The following is a 21,635-nucleotide window of genomic DNA, read 5'->3' on the forward strand; positions in this document are numbered from 1 at the left end:
TAAACAGACATGAGAAGATTTATACAATATATCGTTACATAAAAAAAAGAGGAAGATAGTTCTTTAAAAAACTGATCTATTGTTCATGATAATAAAGAGATTTCCCCCATTTTAAACCATGAGTGCATTTTCCTGAGATGACCACCTACTTGAAAGTGTTAAGTAAGCAAGTCTTTCAAAATATAGGTCAATTTAAATTGTTAGTATTTTAGTACTTTTCGTTGATAATTCTTCAGTGAGCTGGGCTTTCGGTTTTTGGGCATCCTGGCTTTGCCTGTTATACTCGCTTCATGAAATGAAATAAGTAACTGGACTATCTCACCAAGCACTGAAATTATCTGCATCTTCAAAATCTAAAAGAATTTTTAACTGATGACAGATAACATCAGCTAGTCCTGCAATCTCTTTTGTATCGTTTATCTGTATCTGACTTAAAATATGAAGAAGTTTGTTCAAAGTGTCTATATCCTTATTTATTCTAAGTTTCCTTGACTAACAGTGATATATTAAAGTATTTGACTATAATTGTCAATTCCTCCTTAAATTTTTAAAACAGCTTTGGTTTTATGGGATGTTTTAAAGCAGAAGTATGATTGAGTGTTTCTCAAATGTGTACCATGAGCTAAAAAAGGAAATTCACTCTGCTATATTTGATTTATGTTAGGCCATTATATAAAATGAGAATGGCCGTATATGAGTTCTATGAGTGCTTCCTTATTTTGGGGTCCATAAATATGGAGGAGTAACGCAACTTTGTTTATACTTCTTCATGGTTAGGGCTCTAAAAGTCTCAAATATTAACATATTAATATGTTAGGGTTCCTTTTCTTACTCAGAGAATTGATCACAGTTATACTTGCTGTGATTGGACCTCATCTCAGTCAGCTATCCGTCTTTCAAAAGCAGACATCCCTTGCTTAGTCCTATTTCCTTTTTGTCTTGATTGTATTTCTCTTTATTATGTATTCAAATGTATAACTAGATTTTTCTTTATAATAATATATCAGAACAACCCCTATGTAAGATTCCCGCTTCTAGTCTACATATGAAAAAAGTAGGATTATTTAAGTCGTAGATTGGCTTCCTAATTTCTTCTTCTTCTAAGATGAGCTTTACTAATTAATTTCCACTTCACACTTTGATCAAGATAAGTCAAGTAATTTCTCCCAGTCTCTCTGTTACTTCAACTGAAAGATAAGGATAATGGTGACTGAGGAAAGATAAAGCTGCATCACAATAGGGATATATAAAAAAATTAATGTTAATATATTTGTCATGAGGACTTTCTGTACTCTACTGATGTAAGTCTACAGAAAGACCATAAGAGAAAAAGTGAAGGTATCATAAAGGACGTGAAAACACGGTAATTTTTGCTGTCTCGCTGACCTCACCATACGCCGATTCAAGGTGTTTTAGGCGTGTGAACGCTGTAGCTGGTCTTACCTGAACCATTCTTCAGATAGCCATTTGCATCGACAGTTGTGTACATGATGTAAGGTCCAGGCTGATTCACTCCAAAGGGCTGCAAGAAAAGAACAATAGTTAAGCTCGAATCATTTGAAGTTTTAGGCGAATCTATTAAAAATCAAGTAAAACCATCTCACATAAAATTCTTATATAGATGGCAGTCATGTAGAGAAAATTTCCTTAAATAGATAACCTGTGTTATCTATTCAAAAGAATGGTAGAAAATTCTTAATACTTTAAACGCGCTGGTAGTTGAATTTATAGGGTATTAATTTTGTTGGGTATTCCTAAGGTCTAATATTGTCTGCTACATAAGGGTGACTATTTTACGCAGTTCTCCCCAGAGAGCTGTCGGGCAGCTCCGGGCCAGCTCTGTTCTCGGTGTGTTCTTCCGCAGACGGAGCTTGCTCAGTGTGAACAGCCCTGCCAACCCGGACGTTTGCTAAAAACGAGCATTAGTCGTGGTTTATATTGAAGCTGCCTGAGGCTGTGCCATCGGCTTGGGCTAATGAGAGGTGGACCAGATCGTAAAAGGAAAAATGTGAGTCAGATGTTCTGAGGGGGCTCAGAAGCTCTCACATATTCCTGGGGCGCTAGAAGGCCACACTCGTGTAACCCTGTTTTCAGACAAAAGACCCGAATCGGCCCTAATCTCTCACTGAAGGAAACCTTTCTTCGGTCGTCGCTGAGTAGAGACTTCAGTGGCTACACACACGGACTGTAGAGTATCAGCGCAGCGAAGTCACTGAACGAACAGCGGCAGCAACAACAAACCCAGGAGAGCAATTTCCAGGGTTAACACGTTGTTTAAAATGTCCAGCTTTCAACAAGAAATTACGACACACACAAACAGGAAAGTATGGGTCATACGAAGGAAAAAGTGAATAGAACTCGCTCCCAAGGAACCCTGTATGTTTGACTCAGTAGGCGGAGACTTTAAATCAGTGGTTATAAATACGTACAAAGAACTATAGGAGATTATGAGGACGACGTCTCACCAAAACGGTGAGACACACACACAAACACACAACGTCTAGAGCATGTGACAAGTCAAAAATGCACTGCCGTGGCTCAGCGGCAGATTTAGATTGGCCTCTAGCTGGGAACAGTGGAGGAAAGAATGAGTGAGCTTGAAGACGTAGCAGCAGAAACTTCTAAAGCAGGAACACGAAGAGGGAAACCACAGGAAAGAGGAAACGGAGCATCCAAGGGCTGTGGGACGATCGCCAAAAAGTGCAATGTACGTGCCATGGAAAAGGAGAGAAAGAACAGAGGAAATATTTGAAATAATAATCGGCTTCCCCCAAATCTGCGACAGACACAAAACCAGGAAGCCCGGAGAACACCGAATGAGGTTAACACCGAAAACCCCACACCGAGGCGTAGCGTATTCAGTCGGCAGGAAGTCAGAAGGAACCCTGAGAGCAGCCAGAGAAAGGCGCTGGGAGAAAAGGGGTCCGGGGTCCCCAAAAGGCTACGGCATAATCATGACGCCCATGTGATGTGGGTGAAAGGCCACGGCACGGCGTGGTGCCGACATGCAGACGCCCGGCAGCCTAGGTTTACGAGTGGGCAAGGGAGAGCTGGACCGACCCAGGCAAGGACCATGGGAGGACAGTCCTTCACGGGAGTGACAGGCGGCGGAAGTGACGACTGATGCACGGCAGCTAAACGGGGGTGGGGCATTCCACAGACCAGGCAGACGGCACCCAGATCAGCGCAGCGGTCCTTAAACTCTGATTAAGCACACCTACACTTAAAATTCTTAACAAAGTGACTATTTTTTATAGCGGTTTTAGACTCACTATGCAATTAAGTGGACAGTCCAGGGAGGTCCAACATGCTCTGCGACACGGGAGCAGCAGGGTCTGACCAGGGCTCACACGTGCTCAGAGTGGACATGGTGACATGCTGTCCACGCTTCCCCTTCGGGACCGGGGCACTTGGCCCCTGAGCTGCTCCCAGCCGGTTCTCACTTCTAACTTGTTCTCAGTCAAGGGGAGCTGGCTTGCGCACACCACGGCCCCTTCCTGGGGACCGCCTGCGTGCAGTGGCTGGGACACACGGGCGTCTGAAGGCCTGACCCTCGGCCTCCATGAGCCATCTCCGAGGGCCCACCCTAGCTTCGCAGCAACCCGAGTATCGCAGACCGGTTTCTCCTGCGAATCTCGCTGTCCTCAACGTCAGAGGCGCTGCTCAAGTGGGGTCTAGATGAACCCTTGGCACGCACACCTCTGGGTCGACGTCTCTTTCCACCCGCCTTAAACATGGCAAAGTTTCCCAACCACACGTAAGATGTGGGCCACGCGGTGCTTTACTGGGGTCGTACAAGTACAAGACTAATCGACATCCAGCTTTGTGTTCTAGGGCCACTGCTTAATAGTGCTGTCACTTTGGATAATTTAATTTCTTTGAGCCTCAGTTTCCTCATCTTCAAGTGGGGGTGAATTTCTTACAAAACAAGGGTTACTATGAGCAGGGACACACACACACACACACACACACACACACACACACACACTTTCCAACATGATGGAATATTCTTAGTATAATTTACATGAATTGGCAATTTCAAAAACTAAGCCTAATTATTTTCACATTTGGTTTCTCACTGAAATATTCCCTTAGACGGCAAGTCAGTATTAAAGCTAATACTGAAAAAACGATCTCCTATAAGCTTAGCCCTGTGCTGTGTACCAACTACACAAAGATGACATGATTCTTGACCTCAAGGGATCATGGTCCTCTGTGGAGAGGTGTTAAAGACAAACAGGTAAGTGTGATCAAGTGTTACATATGCCCAGAGGCAGCGGTATGCACACAAATAATGGGAGGGGTGACATCTTTCCAAGGACATCAGAAGAGGCTTCATAAAGGAAATGAAATTTGAGATGAGAAATTTTTAGAAATGGTCCTTTATTCCCAGTAAACTTTACTTAAGCACTGAAGGATACTTTTTAAGTCACTCTAAAGACTAACAACGATTTGGTTGTAACCTACGACAACTATTTTGTGTGTATCTCTTTATGATGCACAGAACTGTCTCAGAAATATTTATAGCTGAGTTAAGTTTACTTACTGTTATCTTGCGAGGGCAGTCATTAGAACAGAGACCACTAAGAACTGTGGAAAAATAAAGAAAAGGCTGTTATTACCGACATAATGGAAGCTAATATTTAAAGTAAACTTTAATTGTTTCTAAAATCTATTAACGTGCTCTACTGGTTCATGATCACAAGCAGAAACCAATTCAGTTTCTTTATATCGGAGTAAATTAAATTTCTATTGTTCACTTATTTTATACCAATATTTCAAAAGACTTTATTGAGCAGTCAAGATGCAGCCTTTTTGTGAAATATATAGATGAGATGATTAATTATGGTTTAATCAAGCTACACCTACTGTTGGTTTTATTTTCCAGTTGGTTAGCTAAATTCCAAGGATGATTTAGAATCTGACAAAAGTGCCAAATGCAAACCAATTAAAATGTATACTGAGAAAAACAAATAGAACATTTAGTATTTTCTATCTCAAACTAGACTTTTCCCATTTATCTAGTCAAAGTTTCTGGGTCAAAGATTTTAGGCCTGCTTAATAACATAATATTATGGAGAACATAACTATACAATAATTGATGGGTCTACAACAGAGATACAAAAATAATTTAATGACACAATTATTCTACAATCAGCAAAAAAGGAAAGGTTAGAATTTCTGAACAGGCTTTATATAAGTAACAAGATTTGAGACATAACTATACTAGGGCCACTTCTGTATTCTTACAAAGCAGACACTCTGTGATATTAATCACTGTACATGTTATAAATTAAAGAAAGCTGACGATTCTGCTCAGTATGCATGAATCATTTCAATAACTGTTATGAATATAATCCATGGGAAAATGGGTTTTTATATTTACTTATATGAATATAAAATGACAACTGTCCTAACAGACATGTACTGAGGCAGGGTATACAGAGCACAAAGGCTCTAAGAAGTGAGCGTGACATCTTTCGTCACAGGAGACACGTGTTCATTCACACCGGATATACTGTTTAATGTTTACATTAAATAGTGACATAAATGTTTCACACTTGCAAAAAGAGTTTCCAGTGTTGAATTTCTGACCCCGGCCCTGAAAGCATGTTTCTCTTTTATCTTCGAGGTTTTTTTTCATTCCTCTTCCGTCGCCTCTAGGCAGACATTGGTATTTCTTTTCCGCTTATACCGAAATGGTTTTCGTAAACCTTTATGTAAATCATTATTTTGCTGAATAGTGATTATTGAGTCACAAGTCTGTTTGTATTCGCAGGCAAACTGCATCATTTTATCATTTTCTCAGGGCCTGACTCAACATATTTACACAATAAATACTTGTTAAAACAGAGAAAAGATGGATTATTCGGAAAATGGTACTGGTTAACTGGCTCCTTGGAGGAAAGTGAAATTAGACTGTAATTCATAACAGGAAAATTACATTTGACAATGACCCAAATAATATAAAGAACTCTTATACTGCAGTAATAAAAAGACAATTATAAAATGGGCAAAAGATCCGAATAGGCATTTCTCCTAAGAAGACACGGAGACAGACAAGCTCCTGAAGCGATGAGTGACCGGGAAATGCAAACCAGAACCACGACGAAATGCACATGGTCATGACACCCAAGAGGAGAAAGCAACCCCTATGAACGCCCTTCGCGGATGAACGATTCAACAAAACGCGGTCTACCGAACGATGGGAGAGCGTTCACTGAACATGTTTCCTTAAAACGGGACGGCATCTCGTCACACGCTACAGCGTGGATGAACCCTGAGGGTCTGATGCTGAAATCAGCCAGTCGCAAAAAGATAAACACTACAGGTTCCACCTGTGTGACGTATCTAACCTAGTCACATTCATAGAAAGTAGAGTGGCGGTTACCAGGGGTAAATTCACAGAAACAGCATGATTTCTGGGTTTTATCTTCAACGTTTTTGGCATGTATAGTGAAATTACCTCCAGAAAGGTTACCCAGCATCTTTTTAGCAAACAATCTTTCACTGATCTTCTGCTGAGTGCCAGACTGAACGTGGATTTGCTTTCGCATGTGACACTGAAGCTCGGGCCAGTACATTACTCAAGGTCACAAAGCAAATGGAATTCTTTCGAAAAACCATGTGGCCACCAGATATTAACTCATTTAAAAAACACATTATCCTACTTTTATGGAAGATGGGAAATCAATGAACCATTGGATTATTTTATTTTCTGTACAAGAGAAAATGTCTGTGCCTTGTTTAGCATAGTTGACAGTATTTACTCAAAATTACATAATAGTCCCTTCCATTTTGTATATAGCAAGCTAAAAATTGGTTTGTGTCCTGTATCTATTTTTGTTTTTTACGCGACTTCCCCTGTCACATCTGAGGTTTCGTATAGTAGCAACAGGATCGAAATGGTAAGATTTAAATGCGCCGTACATATGTATGTCACACATGTCATATATATTATATTATACATACATGTCTTTTAAAAAGGGATGTCTACATAATACAAATGGAGTATGCCTTTCCTTGGGTTTTGCAACCATGGTTCAAGGAGGAAGCACGCCAGTCCTTGAGCTTGGTCTTCTGCTTGACAAGGCTGCTTAATTGGGAATTCAGGGCTCCCAACTACTGTGAGAAAGGCTGACCTGTGCTTGGCCTCAGATTATTATTTCACCTACAGAACCGCCTGACTTTTCCCCGGTGACAGGTACACGGTCACAGCGGCAGGTAAGGAGAGACAGACCGCATGCTTTCGGGGCCCTACTAGTGATGTGTGTTTTACATAAGGCAGAAAAAAGTCGTTAACTAATTTCAGCAATTATACTGCTTTTCTTAAGGAAGACTGTAGAAAAGTGAAATTTTACTTTTAGGTTTGTCTTTATTGCTGAATCCCTCTGTGATCCACCCTTCAGATTTCCCATCAAAAAAGGGAGACACTTCTACCCTTTTCCCTTCTTGGTTTAATAAAATAAATGTCTGGAAAGCATTAGCTCTCTTCAAATGTACAGCTATAGAAGGAATGTTTTTATTGTCATTTCGTATTTTTCAGCATATTAATGTGACAGGTTTAAACACAGCTTATTAAAGTTAGATATAATGTCCTCAAAAAGGAAGGCCTGAATGAGACGCCACCGAGAAACGGTGTGGCACACATCTTACAAACCTGTTAGTCGTTCGTCTTCTGTCTTTAGTAGTTTTTTGATAGTTCTGTGCATGTGAGATCAGTGACACTAAACCTACGGGCCGTGAGCGTCCTCCAGGAACACGCCCCGCGGTGGCCCCCGCACCGACACCGGCTGCCACCACGAGCCCAGCTCCTTCGAGGCCGCCTGTCCCCGCAGTGCAGGAAGTGGCATGGAGCCGGGCTGTGGCTGAGGGAGCCGGGGCAGAAGCGGCATGGGTGGGGCCGGGCACCTGTGTCACAGGTTTAGGAAGATCTTTAAAATAAGGGGGTGGATGATGTAACTTCTAAAGTGTACAGACTCTGCAAAGCTACGATTCCTGACGGGTCTCTGCTGCCATCGGGCAGTCTCGGGGGCTTCACACCGGCTGGTACAGAGGGAAGCGGTGTGTTGTTGTGGGCTATACCATAGGACGGTGACAGAGGGAGCATGGAGAGGCGGGTCTGACAGATGCGGCAGGATGGCCAGGGACCAGGGACCAGGCACTGAGCGGGCTCTGAGCTCAGGCAGGTGAGTGGGGCCTGGAGAACCCGTGGTTCCTGGCAAGCCGATTCTCCACCGTCTGTCTCCTTACGTGATATGTCGGGGTCATATTCTTTTTAATAAAAGTTAGACATTCCCATGTATTTTCGTTTAAAAATTTTCACGTATAGGTACTATCACGTAAGACAAGCCGTGCAGAACACGCGGCAGAGGCCCTGCCCGTGAGGAACATCATCAGCTCCGACTGCTTTAAATGCGTCACGCATTCTGTGATTCTCCATTCCAGGGTTTAAAGCATCGGCTCTCGCCGCTGGCTTCTGGTGTGCTCGAGACGTCAGGGGCCAGCAGAGGAAGCGGAGAACGCTCAGGGCTCACAGGAGTTGTCAGTGGCAGTTTTAAAAAATACTTTTCCAGACTTTCCAAATGTTTTACAATCAGGCTGCCTTATTTTTGTAATCGGAAACAAAACAAATTCCAAACCAAACTTTACTAATAAAAAAGGGAACAATGCTTTAAAATTCTCTCGCATAAACGGAAAAGTAAAAGGATAGGCTCTTACGGCATTTTTACAAATGTCACCCTGAAATTATAATTTTAAGACTCCACGGAGTCAGACTTACGAGCAAGTGAAAAGTACCAGGGGCCTATGAAATCAGAGCAATAATGTAATTTCTCCAGTGACGTTAGAATAAAAACTGCATCCTTCGTGTTTTAGTCAGGAAAAAACTCTCGCTACGAAATGCTCCAAGGCGGAGTGTATCATTATTGTTACGGCAGAAGCTCGCTTCCCAGATGTGGGGCAGTGATACCTCTTATATGAAAGCATATGGTTATAAGTGAAGCAAACATTTTTCTTAAGCAACTGTAACAACACCAGGCAGGTTGCTGAAATGCGCAAAAAGCCGTCATGGAGAAGGGAGTTTTACCGGGAGAGGCTCTGCCATGACTTCAGCTCTCCTATCTGTGTTTTGTCACCGAGCTTCTTGGTGCAAGGACTTGCAAAGGCAAGGACTGTGTGTATTTGGTTTGTAAGTCTCTCTCTCTGAGTCTCATTTCAAGCGTCAATGTTTTCCTAATAACTAGCTGATCTTGGCTGAACCGTATTCTAATTTTTAGAAGGATTTTTAACCATTTCATAAATGTTTGTAAATTATTAGTATTTGTAATCATATTACAGAATTCCATAAAGATCTATTATAGTGTTTTATAATACCCCTTTCAGTAAACAGCTCTAAAAAGTAATTAATACTCCTAGACTTTTAAAACCAAACTTGTTTTAGAAGGATTAAGGAAATATAAGAACATAGGCTATTCACAGTTAAATGAAAAGCTGTAATTAAAATACTTAATGAGCTATGTGAATTATTGGTTATTAGATTAGTTTAAAACATGACTAATGGGTTGTACAATTCACAGGTTTTCTTAAAAATGATGATGCTTAGGATCTTAACATTTCATGTTAAAACTACGTTACAGCCCACACGTTTTTAAAGAAATTGGAAGTATAAAACCTTGTGATTCCGGCTTTGTGATTCAGTTTACACAAAGCCAAAACCAAAAAATAGTAATAATCATGCGTAAATACTGTGACACCAAATCAATGTGCAGGTTAGAAGAAGGACGAATAGGAAAAAGACAAAGCTATAAAGGTCAATACTGTACAAATAGCTTTAGTAGCATTAAAAATGAAATTCCTTCCTTGGAGCATGGGTGACTGTCCACATTCATTCTCTGAAAACGTCTTTAGTTTTTGTTTAAGACACACGAATACAAAGCAAATGCCATCATTGAATACCATGTGTGAAATAAAGGCCACCTCCCAGCTATTCTTGTCATTAGACGTTATTTTATGCACTATATAGAGATCTTTTTTGTCTGTTCTTGATTACGTACTTTTCAGTCATTTTCTTTAGTTAAAAAAATCACTCTAAAAAGCTTAAATACAGAAACGTAAATAAGTGGTGAGTCCCCTTTCAAGTCATTCTGATCCTGTTCACGCACGTGCAAACACATTAAGCATTAAATGCGGCAGGTACATGTTTCACACACAGTAATTTTTTGTGACGTAAGTAGAGCCTCCCGTAAATGCTGTTCTCTTCCCACTGGACAGCACAGCTCTGCTCGGACTGAGTCTGACGACTCTCCCAGGCTGAGGCCGCAGGAGTGGGCCCGCCAGGGGCTCCTGCAGTGTCCCTCGGCCGTGACCCGCAGAGGGGGCATCGCTTCTGCTGTTATCTGAGAACCCCGAAGCCACCATCCTGCTCGAATCCGTCTCCCCTGTCTGGTGGGCTCTTGGCTTGCAGGCCCCAAGGAGCTCCTGCACGGGGCGGGACGAGGGGACAGTGACGGCCGTCTGCTGTGCAGAATCGGGCGACACGGTGCTTTTGCCTCCTGTAATCTACTGATGCTGATTGTTTTTAGAAATAGAAGCAGCGAAAAAGCCTCAGACGTGTGAAGAAAAACAACTTAAAAGGAAGACCAAAGAGCAATCGTGTGAAAGGTCTCTACCGAACAGAACATGCACGAAAAGGGGAGAATTTACCAGACGCCCATACCGTGCGCAAGAGGAAAATGGAACAATGCTTAGAAAATTCTCTGCTGGCGAACTCAGCGTTGATACGGAAGGGCCAGAGAAAGCTATTTTAAGACATGCCAGTACTCAGAAGATATATTAAGCTCTGTACAACTTTCTGGAAATAACCTGAAGTGCTCCGGCAAAAGAAATCAGAATGAAGAAAAGAAAGATGTGGCATATCAGTAAAACGGTGGCAACAGAGCTGATACAGCTTGTTAAGTTTTAATCATCGGTGACAAGATGGTCGTGAGTGGTTCAGAAAGGGTTTGCAGAAGGCACAAAAGGTAAAACAGAATACCCATCAGGAAGTAAGCTTCCAGGTTATTTCAACAGAATCGGGAAGCGGGAAGGAGGAAACCTTTCTAAACGTCTCGTATCTGGAAAGTAAAAGGTGAAAATACTGTCACCAGTTCACAAGTGCCAGGGAAATACGGGTTCGTACGCGTTAGCTGGGAATCTGCCTTACGCACTGGTGGAGCTGAGTTAGAGCGCAGAACCTCCAATGCGGCTGAGAAGAGAGAGAGAAAAATGAGAGCTGGGAAGTATGGTTCGAGGGAGCTGGGGCACCTCCAATTCTGCAAGACTCGGGGCCCCCTGTCTTCACGCAAGGGCTTGGGGAGTGTCGTGTGGGTCCCCGGTGTCGTGGGAACAGGCAGAAGGTGGTTTGCTTTTTCTCTAGCCGCATATAAAAGCTTAAGTACCCCGATTTCCTTAACTGAAGAAAGCGACATTTAGCACAGGCTGGTTTGAGCATGAGAGTAACAATAATTTTAGAGCAAAATCAACCCTGGACACTGTTGATGGCTCTGAAAGGGTAATTGCACACTGGTAGCTGTCTGACTTAAAGCAAACAACTAATAATCAAAGCAGAGAGTGGAAGGGCGTCTCAAAACAACTAGAAGGTTATTTTCCCCAAATGATTGCTTTAAATTGGTATCTCATTTCCCATGACCTTTCTGTAAAGTATGTTATTAATATTTATGTTAATATCTTTAACGCAAAGTTATCTTATTTTCTAAAACTGAGAGCTCCTGCCCCAAACTGGCACTCTGGCTGTGAGCTCGGGGACGCGCGAGACAGCTCCCCGGGGGCCTGCTCCTCAGGTGCCCATCCCGACTCGGTCCCCAGGTCTCAGGAGACGGAGGGTGTAAAGCCTTTTACACGCAAGTTTTCAAACACACAACTCAGAATAGTTAAGGGACCCCACGCACACATCACACACCTGCAGCTGTCAACGACGCGTGGCCAGTCTTGTTCGTCACACTCCGTTTCCTACTTTCCTGGATTAAAGGGGAACCCGGGACGGGTTATTTCATTGTGGTCGCGTGACTCGCCTCGTTAAAGTGGTTCACCTTTCCCGCGCAGGACCATAACGTGTTCGGAGGTATGCTGCTACTGTGGTTATAAATTACGGTCTGCTTTAAGGATGCAACCTGCACTAATGAGATTAGGACTAATTGGTTTTGTACGCGACAGATATTATCAAGCGCCTATTTATACGGCAGACACAGTACCAGTGGCCCGTATAACCGCGTATGCACATTGTGACCTGACGCAGAATAAGTTTTCTAACAACGAAGTGGCAGGTAGCACGGGTGCGTCGCTCTCGGGGGAGGTGTGCGTGAGGCCGGGCGTGGGCCAGATGGCTTTCAAGGCCTTTCCCATCTCTAAGATGCCCCGAGCTTTCTGTAATTTTTAAAAATGTCAGTGAATAAATACCAAGGAAGGACTGGGGATCCTAAATTACACGTATGCATTTTTTCCGTGTGGGCAGTTTCCAAATGATCAATATGTTAAAAAAAAAAAAAAAAAAAAAGCGAGACTGGCCTCGGCCTCACACCGAAAAGGGCCTCCTCTCTCAGTGCCGAAGTCACTGTTCCCACCGGGCGGCAGACTCTCTTTTCACTGCTAGGGAACCCCTAGTTTACTTCCGTGTCACGTGACGGGCAACCTCTGCCCCAGGAAAGAGCCCCTGCCGCGCTGGGCATGGCAGGCAGCGGCGTCACGGGCCTCACAGCAGCTGACAAACGTGTGCCAGGCGCAGAAACGCGGTCATCTGGCTTGAAGAGTACAAAACAGAGGATTTCAGCAGAAAAGCAGTTTAAAGGCTTGAATAAAAGAACTAGCTATTGCCAACTATTTCTCAAAATGGGGGCAACAAAGAAAGAAAAGAAAGAATTTGCTGAGTGCAGAGGGAGCTTAATCTGCCCTAAAGGTACACAAACTAGTCTCTCTGTCGCTTGAACTGTTTTCCTCTCCATGCCTCCCGCCCTGTCTGGAAGGCTGAGCCTTCAGTCCACACACACGAAACGCCACATTCAGACGAGCTAAGTAAGAAATCTGCCTTCTTCCGAAAGCTTCAGAGTCGGGAAAAGAGTTTCTTTAAAGTGCAGTGGCAAAAGTCAAATTAAGGACAAAGCCGACAACCATCTTACTGAACGGAGAAAAGACTTTGAAAGAGAATGATTAATTTGACGTTAACATACGTATTTGAAACAAATGACATTTACTGTGGGTTATTTGCCCAGCGTGTCATGGAGGTAACGAGAGAGAACCCTTTCCTGTGCGATACGCCGCCCGTGGCTCCCTGGTGCTGTTAGTCACAGGGGGCCTGAAAACGTGGGGACGCTCGAGAACTTAAACTAGGACACTCGGTGCCTCTGACTCCACATTCCGTCCCTAGGAAGCGTTCCACCAAAACACGACACATGCCAATCCAAGGACATGTCCCCGCCTTCGCCGCGTGCCGACCTCAGGGACACGGCTAGTCAGTAGCTCGTTTCTTGAAAAGAGAAGTTCGGGCCTTAGTGAGCGAGTGACTGTGTCCTGAACACTGGAAGAAGTGATCGTTTACGGAGACATCTTTCTCCCAGCACGATGCCAACTGAAAAGTGCAGTGGCCATGCTGGAAATGGGGCGCGTCTCTGCGAGCGCGATGCGGGCGGATGCGTGGTGGCCCAGGGGGGCGGGGAGGGGTCTGACCAGGAACCGGCTCCACGGATCGCCACGGTTACGGCGGGGGAGGGGGCTTAAGGGAGACCCACGGCAGCCAGGCGGTCAAAGTTGCCACCGCGAGGAATGTATGGCCTGAGTCGGGGTCGGGGGAACAGGGCAGCAAGGCCTGTGTCCTTTAAAACGGACAAGGAGGACATGAAAAGGGACTGGCCCAGGTTCGGGAATTCCGGCTGCAAACGCGGAGGTTAAATGCGCTGGTACTCCTGCGCAGAACCCGGACCAGAACGCGGTCGCTGCCGGTGCCGCTGGGGACACGTGGACAGCGTCTGCTACGCGCGGGCAGTGGCACGCGGACGCTGATTCCCTGATTTGGAGGGGAGGAGTGCGTCCTTCCTCTTTGGGACATGTGTGTTGACACGGAGAAAGAATCCAAAATTAAATGTTAATACTTAATAAAAAAACATGTAACTCAGAAACTCACCAATGACTTTAACGAAATAAGCGTCTGCTTCGAAGTTGTTTTTTAATGCGTGGATGGCAAAATCGTTCTTCGCATAGCCTTTCCCGAGTACCACGATGTCCAAGATGCCCTGAAAAAACCAAACAGAGGTGCTGAGAACGAACGACCAGACCGACTGAAGATAAGGAAGATGTTTGGCGCGCGTACCGGGGAAATGTGAACCTTATTTATTCAACCCGTTTAACAAAAAATACTATTAAAAATGTACAAAACCTTGAATAACAAAACACGAATAAAATCTCTGGAGATAACGGCATTTTGGTATATTTCCTTCCGGTCATATCGGCATTAATTTTTAAAGGCCTATGATATGGACTGCTAAATCATGTCCAAAATCGGAAAAAGAGGGTACCTTTTTATCTTCCCTGGCTACCACTGCATCTTATCTTTTTTTCCCTCTAAGAAAGGGGAAGCTTTGCTAATTTTATTGGAGGAAAAAAAAGGTGAAGGTCATTTCAATTTCCATGCCGCTTATTCTTAGATGATAAGGTTGTTCGTTTCCTGTATTTTTTTCGTAAGTTAGCCACTTGTGATTTTTCTGTAAATTGATTACGTTTTGTTTCTTGAGAGTTTTTGAGGGCATATCAGTCTGTATAAACCCTTTTTATGTTAAGAATATTAATCATTTGATTCTTTCATAGCAAATTTATTTCCCGGCTTTAAAAACAATTTTAAATTTTATTCTTTGAAATTTCATTTATGATGGTTTTCATGCACAGAAATTAAAAATTGATTTGTAATCACTTCCTTTGTGATATTTTTGCCGATTACTTTATGCTTGAAAACTGTGAATAAAAAATGAAATAACATGAGATTTGGTAGCAAAGAGACATGAAAACCAAGACCCCGATAATTCTAGAGTTGAGAATCAGCTCGTAGAAAAAAGCAATACGAAAAGCAAACAGGGTTGGAGAGACCTTTAACGTTTTAGAATAAGTTATTTTGCAGGATATACTGTGTCATACTAACTCTGAGATTGAACGCATTTTTATTAGAACTTATTATTTTTCTGAGTGGTGATGTGAAAAGGCTTTTCACATTAGAAAGGAAGAAACCAGGGCCCTGAGCGCCCTTCACAAGGTCACCTGGCCACTGAAGGCAGAGTCATGAGAATCTGCAGGAACAGATGCCACCTCGAGCTCGTGAGGTTAAAGGGGAGCACCGAGCGCATTCTCCTGCGGCCCCCGCTGGCTGTGCTTCTGCGGCTGGCGCCCCTGCCCGCCCCGTGATTCCATGGGATCACGCGCGGACTGACATGAAGGCGTTTTCGCATTTCACCGTACCGATCGACCGGCGGTGTCAACAAGTTTGTTCCCTCTGCCACGTGACATTCCAAAGGGCTCTCTTTAATGAACTCATCTGCTTTCATGATCTCAACAACATTTTCTGGTCAAACAGGGTAAAGGGGAAGTGAGCCGAGGCGGACAGCGGTTAGACCCCGACACACAGGACGCCTCTGAACTCACGTCTTCGTAAATGTCAAAGAAGGTTGCGACCACGGCGTCTCTGATCTGATTTAGGTCAGTCAGCTCCCAGTAGACTTTAAACATCCGGTGCGCCCCCTCGCAGCTCGCGTTATTGCAAGGGACGTTCTCCAGCAAGAAGGCCTGCTGATTGCTGCAAGACAGAGGGAGGGCATTTACTGACGCGCCACGTGACCGCGCATTAATGCCGTACCGGAACCGCGATGACCTAGCCCTTTACCGTTCTCACCACAAGACAAGAAACGGGAATCATGGGAGATGGAGGGTGCGGATGGACCTTAACGTACTCGACACCGCGCTATTATACGTAAAGTCATCCGCTGTGCACCTTACGCTGACACACCGTCAATGTCAGTCATGTGTCATGAAACTGGAAAAAATAGATACGTGAGAAATCCCCAAATATTTGGAAATTAAATGGAATGCCACTAAATAATCTCTGAGTAAAAGGACTCGAACGGGAAGTGACAAAGTACTTTGAACTGAAAGGAAATGAAGATACAGCATATCAAGGTTGGTGGTGTCACAGAATTAGTATTTGGAGGAAAATTTATAACACTAAACACTTTATTAAAAAAGAAAGGTCTTTAATCGATGACCCCAGTTTCTTCCTTAGGAAACTGGAAAGAAAAGAGCAAATGAAATGTGAAACAAGCAGAAGAAAAGAAATAATAACACACGGGAAAGCAATGAAGTAGAAAACAGAAAGACAACGGAGAAAATCAGTGAAACCAAAGCTGGTTCTTTGCAAAGATTAATTATAAAACTGATAAACCTGCAAGCCAGAATGGCCATTTAAAAGCATTACAAAGAGAGAAGACACTGGGTAAAAATATGAGGAGTGAGAAGTACATCACTACAGATTTTATTGACACTAAATAATAAGGGAATGTTATGAAAAAGTCTGTGCCAATATAATTAACAAGTTACATGAAACGGACACATTCCTTGGAAATCACAAACTACCAAAGCTCACTCAAGAACACAGACTGAAATTGTACTTTTAAACCTTCTTAAAAAACCCCAAAAACTCCAGGTCCAGATGGCTTCACTGATGAATTAGAGAAGAAAGAATATTAATTCTACACAACCTTTTTAGAAAATAGACGAGGAAGACATACAAGTCAATAATAGAAAGACAAATAATTAAATTAAAACGGGCAAACTGTCCAACCAGACAATTATCCACGAATGGCCAATAGCTCAATGTGAGCCATGGAGAAACTGCGAACCACACTGAGAACACACTCCAAACCTATCCGTATGGCTACGATAAACGCACAGGTGACAACGAGTTCCAGTGAGGACCGGGGGAAGGGGGACCCTCGCACACAGCCGAAGGGAGACGGCAATGGGGCAGCGGCTTTGGAAAACGGCCTGGAAAACAGTTTGTCAAATGGTTGAACAGACTTCCATCCCTAAGTACATTTATTTATCTTCCATCCCTAAGTACGTTCTACTCCCAGGCGTAGCTCAAGCAAAATAAAAACATGTCCACACGAAAACTTGTATATGAATGTTCACAGCAGTATTATTTATAATAGCCAAAAAGTAGAAATGCAAAATATCCACCAACCGATGAATGAATAAAGTGTGCCACGTCCGCACGGTGGGATGCCGCTATTCGACGACGAAGTCCCGACGACACAGACCACCGCTCGAACCCAGACCCGAGTCAAGTGGGCCCGCCATGGAGCACCGTGTGCTACGTCGCTGCATTCATGCGACGTGTCCAGAATAGGAAAATGATACACATATAGAGAGAAAGAGTGGTTTTCTAGGGCTGGCAAGATGGCAAGATGGCCAGGGTGACTGGGGCGTCTTTTTAGGGCGGTGAAAATGTTCCGTAATGAACTGTGGTGCCGGATGCGCAGCACTGCGGGGAAAAGCCACCGGACTGTGCGTGGCGAGCGAGCCGTACGCTGGGTGAATGATGTCGCCATAAAGCTGTTAATAAAGAGACGTAAGTAACCGCAGGTGATGTGAACCCATTAAAAAAACCCATGGGAAACGTTCAAGCGACATGGCACGTCCAGCGCACGATCAAACGGCTCTTCTCCGAAAGGGGCGATACTCGCACAACTGGCGTGTCACCTTCTGAGGCTGGTTTTAATTTCTCTTCTAAGGCTATTCAAATCGGTGTTCTTCCTCAACACGCGAGCCCCTGACGAAGTCTGGGCTGCTCTGGGTTGCGAATATGTCCCGTGCATCTGTCTTGGTTCTCATTAAGAGAGGGAGCTGACGGGTCATTTAACGTGGAGTTTGATTTTCTCCCTGGCTGCTCTCAGAGCTCATGTGTCCACTTCAGTCGTTTCCATCTCCGGTGAGTTCTGCTCGTCTAGACTGTCATTGTCCTTAGCTCTCTCCCTCGTAATTCCCCAGTGTCATTATCAGCCTGGCTCACTGGAGGAGGCGAGCTTCTACTGGGGGACATGTGTCGTTCTGCCTAAACCCCAGGAAGGCAGTTCTAGGCACAGAAGAAAAACGAATTAAGGAGGAACACAAATAAGCCCATGAGGAATTTTCTGAAAACATAAGACAAAAAAAATTTTTTTGAATTGCTGCTCGGACACCTATGCTGCCGGCTATGGGTAAATGCAAAATCCTCAGCTAACGTGATGTAACAAAATAAAACATACACTTTGAAATACTAAAAGCTATTGAAATGTTTCTGTTATACGGATTACTGACGAGAAACGTTCAAAGTGATACACTTGACATTCAGAACAAGGTTCGCTCGCGCTCTAGGCAAAAGCGACACATTTATTCTCCAGACAGCATCTGTGAGGTGGGATCCAGTGTTTCTTGAACGAGAGGAGGAAGTAGCACCTTTTGTAGACCAAGGCCAAGTGAAAGGCAAAACTCATTAGGGTGCACACTGAACGCTAAAGGTTCCTGCAAACAAGTAGTTAGAAAAGAGTTTTTTCATGTTTTACCTTCATTCAAAGGTGTTCCTTATTAAATTGGCTAATTTGGTGGCCACTACATTTTCTTTCCAGGTATTATCTTATCTGTGTTTATTATGTAAACCGAAATACAATGGTCATGTTACTTGTTGGCTGGGTCATGGCATCATCGGGACATTCAGACTTTAAGTCGTGGACACACAGCTTACACAGCGCTCGTGCGGGAGGAACGAGGACCGGTTAGAAAGCACACGCGTTCCTGTTTAGTTAGTCCCGGCAGCTGCACTGGTGAACTGGCGAAGAGGAGAGGGAGACAGGAAGTGATGAAACAGATGGGGAAATGAGGCGTGACTTCCGCATTTCCGGTGACTGGCTGCATGAGCCACGGTGCCACCCTGCGACGTGTGGCACGCTAAGGACGGGCGGACGGAAGAGGAGACACTTTCGGGTTTGGGTGCCATAGGCGCGGCGTCCAGGGAAGGCTCACCGGGCAGGCAAATCCCTGACACAGGGATTGGAAAGTCCTCAGCCTGTAAATGGCAGTTAAAATGGCCAAAGCCGATGAAGACCATGAGCGTGAGAACGAAGGGCTGAGAGCGGAACCCTCAGAAGCGCCAATCCCTGCGACGGCCAGACGAAGAGGCGTCCCCAGAGGAGATGTGCAGGCAGTTAGAGAGGGTACAGAGAACAGGAGGGTCTTAGGGGTGAGTGAGCAGCAGCCAAAGGCCGGCAAGAACCTGGTGACCGGAAGACCGAGGGTGTCCACCGGATCTGTCATCAGAAGTCGCTGATTGTGGGCTGCGGCCAGACTAGGGGAGTGGGTGGCGGGGGGCGGTGAATGGGAGGTAATAAAGTAGAGACAGCTGTCCAGAGTCATGAACACATTTTTTTTAGGTTTGGGGAGACTTGCACATACAGTATTTATATAACGACTGGGAGAAAAGAGGGTGGAATGAGCAGATTCTGACGGCGAAGCAGAGGGGGACCGTTGATGCAACGAGATCCTGTGCTCAGCGGAGGAACGGAAAAGCAGAGGGTGTCGGAGCAGTCGGCGGGGGAAGTGTCAGACCGACTCCGGGGAAGCAGAAACGATGTGAACTGGGGAGGTGGCAGCTGTGACGGGAGAGGAGCGGCCTGCAGAACACGTCGCGAGAGAGGGTGGTACAGGAGGGACAACCACAGGGCAGGGAAGCCGGGGAAAGGAAGCCGAGGGAAAACCTGGGCGTTATTCACCTGGGAGTTAAGACAACTTGTGTTATGAATCTGAATGAAACAGCCAAAGGAAGAAATACAGGAAAAAGTCAACAGCTGAATATTCTACCTTGTGGAGGATCCTCGGGTGACAGATAAAAAGATCAAAAACCCTGCAAAACAACAGCTCGGAAGGATGAAAAATACATATCTTACTGTGATGGAGAGACACTGTGTCATTCGATATTAGAAATGAATATTGTTTTTGAGTATGTGAATGTTAGCTAAATGGGACATCTTATGTGATTTTTTTTGAGTTATGCAGTCACTCCGAATATAGGCAATTCCTATAGAAGAATTTCTAAAGCGTTTTAAATATTACTGAAGAAATGTCTACTCTCACCGGTGAGTCCTCTGGGCAACCGATTCATCTGTAGATGTTATTTTTAGATAAATGTCAGTCATATTCACTTACAGTTGGGGATACCCATGACATTCAATCGAGAAATACAAACTGTTCTGTCACTAGCTATATTTTGTTTACACCATATTCTAAAACCACAGCTTCTATGAAAACAAAACAAAACAAAACCGGCTTCTATGAAAGACGTTAGTTCATGAAAGGTAAGAAATCTTATGTACTTGATACCGGTGAGGCAAAAGAACCACATTAAGTTTCAATTTTATCTTCTCAGGAAAAGCTTGACAACATGCTGAGTTAAGATAATTATACACTTTAGGAAAAGGGCATTATCCCATCAGCGAAAATGCATTAAAAAAAGATTAAGCCAGGAATGTATACACAATCACCTATTAAACCCTTTATTAAGCAGAGGACAACACATTTAGATAATTAACTAAAACTCTGAAAAGAAAAAGCAGATGTAACACAATTAGTGCTTCTATAAAACTTAAAACTTTTTCCTTCAGGTCTTTCTTGGCCTTGAGTGACCCCAAGTGACCCAAATTAAGATCTAAGCTGATCATCCAGTTACTTTTTACCATTACTTGAAAGTGAGACAAAATTCTCAGTTCTTGGGATAATTATGGCTTTAAAACTGTCAAGTAATGGCATGCCTGTGATAATGAAAATTTATTGAAAATATCGCTAATAAGCTGTGACTCCCAAGTTAGGATGTTCTTGTGAACAATAAGTTGTTGAAGGTACAGAGACTGAGATTACAGTGGGTAAGACCATGAGCCCAACCTCCGTCCTGCGAGAAACGAGCTCGGAGTCTGTTTAAATGCTCCGGCTAAAATGCCCAAGAGGTCCAAGTCCGGCGGCCTGCGCGGTTCTGCTGCACACTGCCGACCCCCTCCACCTCCGCGGCACGTGGAAAGTGACAGCTCCGCGCTGCTGTCACTCTCGTATTCCGCTTGATTCCTGATCTTCACTTATTCGGACGGGGTGTGGGGTGGGGGAGCAGTTTCTAAAACCCATGAACGATAGCGTTTGAAAGGCTTGGCTAACGTGGATTTCGTGCCTCAGAGTTCTGTTATTTTAACAGTTTCTCTTCATGTTCGTAAACCATTTGCTAAATCCCCCACATGTATTCTGCTGTGTTTAGTTGACTTTGGTTGTCTACTTCCTGAAGACTCGGAATAAATAATACATGGGTTTTCTTGGAACGCGAGAATCCCAGGCCTCCCTTGACATCACATTTCTTCAACTGCTGTTTCTGTATGACGAAGGGCACCGTTTTCGAAATGCCAGTTATGAGACTAAACAAAAACTAGCAAGAAAACACACGATCATAAGTATTTATAAGTTATGGTACATTTTCGAGCATCTTACACAAGCATAGGTGCTCACGTTGGTAAGGTGAAATCGTGTTCACACTG

The 21,635-nt window shown here is 44.0% G+C and overlaps 1 protein-coding gene across 1 annotated transcript in view; it reads right to left on the reverse strand.

Annotated features, from left to right (window-relative positions):
• Positions 1–21,635, reverse strand: part of ITFG1 (integrin alpha FG-GAP repeat containing 1) — a 112,487-nt gene that overhangs the window by 21,918 nt on the left and 68,934 nt on the right. Inside the window, exons 11-14 of the mRNA XM_006908739.2 lie at positions 15,679–15,829; positions 14,174–14,282; positions 4,547–4,590; positions 1,444–1,522 (exon numbers count right to left, since the gene is read on the reverse strand). Coding sequence (XP_006908801.1) covers positions 1,444–1,522; positions 4,547–4,590; positions 14,174–14,282; positions 15,679–15,829 — 383 coding nt within the window. The remainder of the gene's footprint in view (positions 1–1,443; positions 1,523–4,546; positions 4,591–14,173; positions 14,283–15,678; positions 15,830–21,635) is intronic.

The sequence above is a fragment of the Pteropus alecto genome, unplaced genomic scaffold (assembly GCF_000325575.1).
Source record: "Pteropus alecto unplaced genomic scaffold, ASM32557v1 scaffold123, whole genome shotgun sequence".
Taxonomy (NCBI): Eukaryota; Metazoa; Chordata; class Mammalia; order Chiroptera; family Pteropodidae; genus Pteropus; species Pteropus alecto.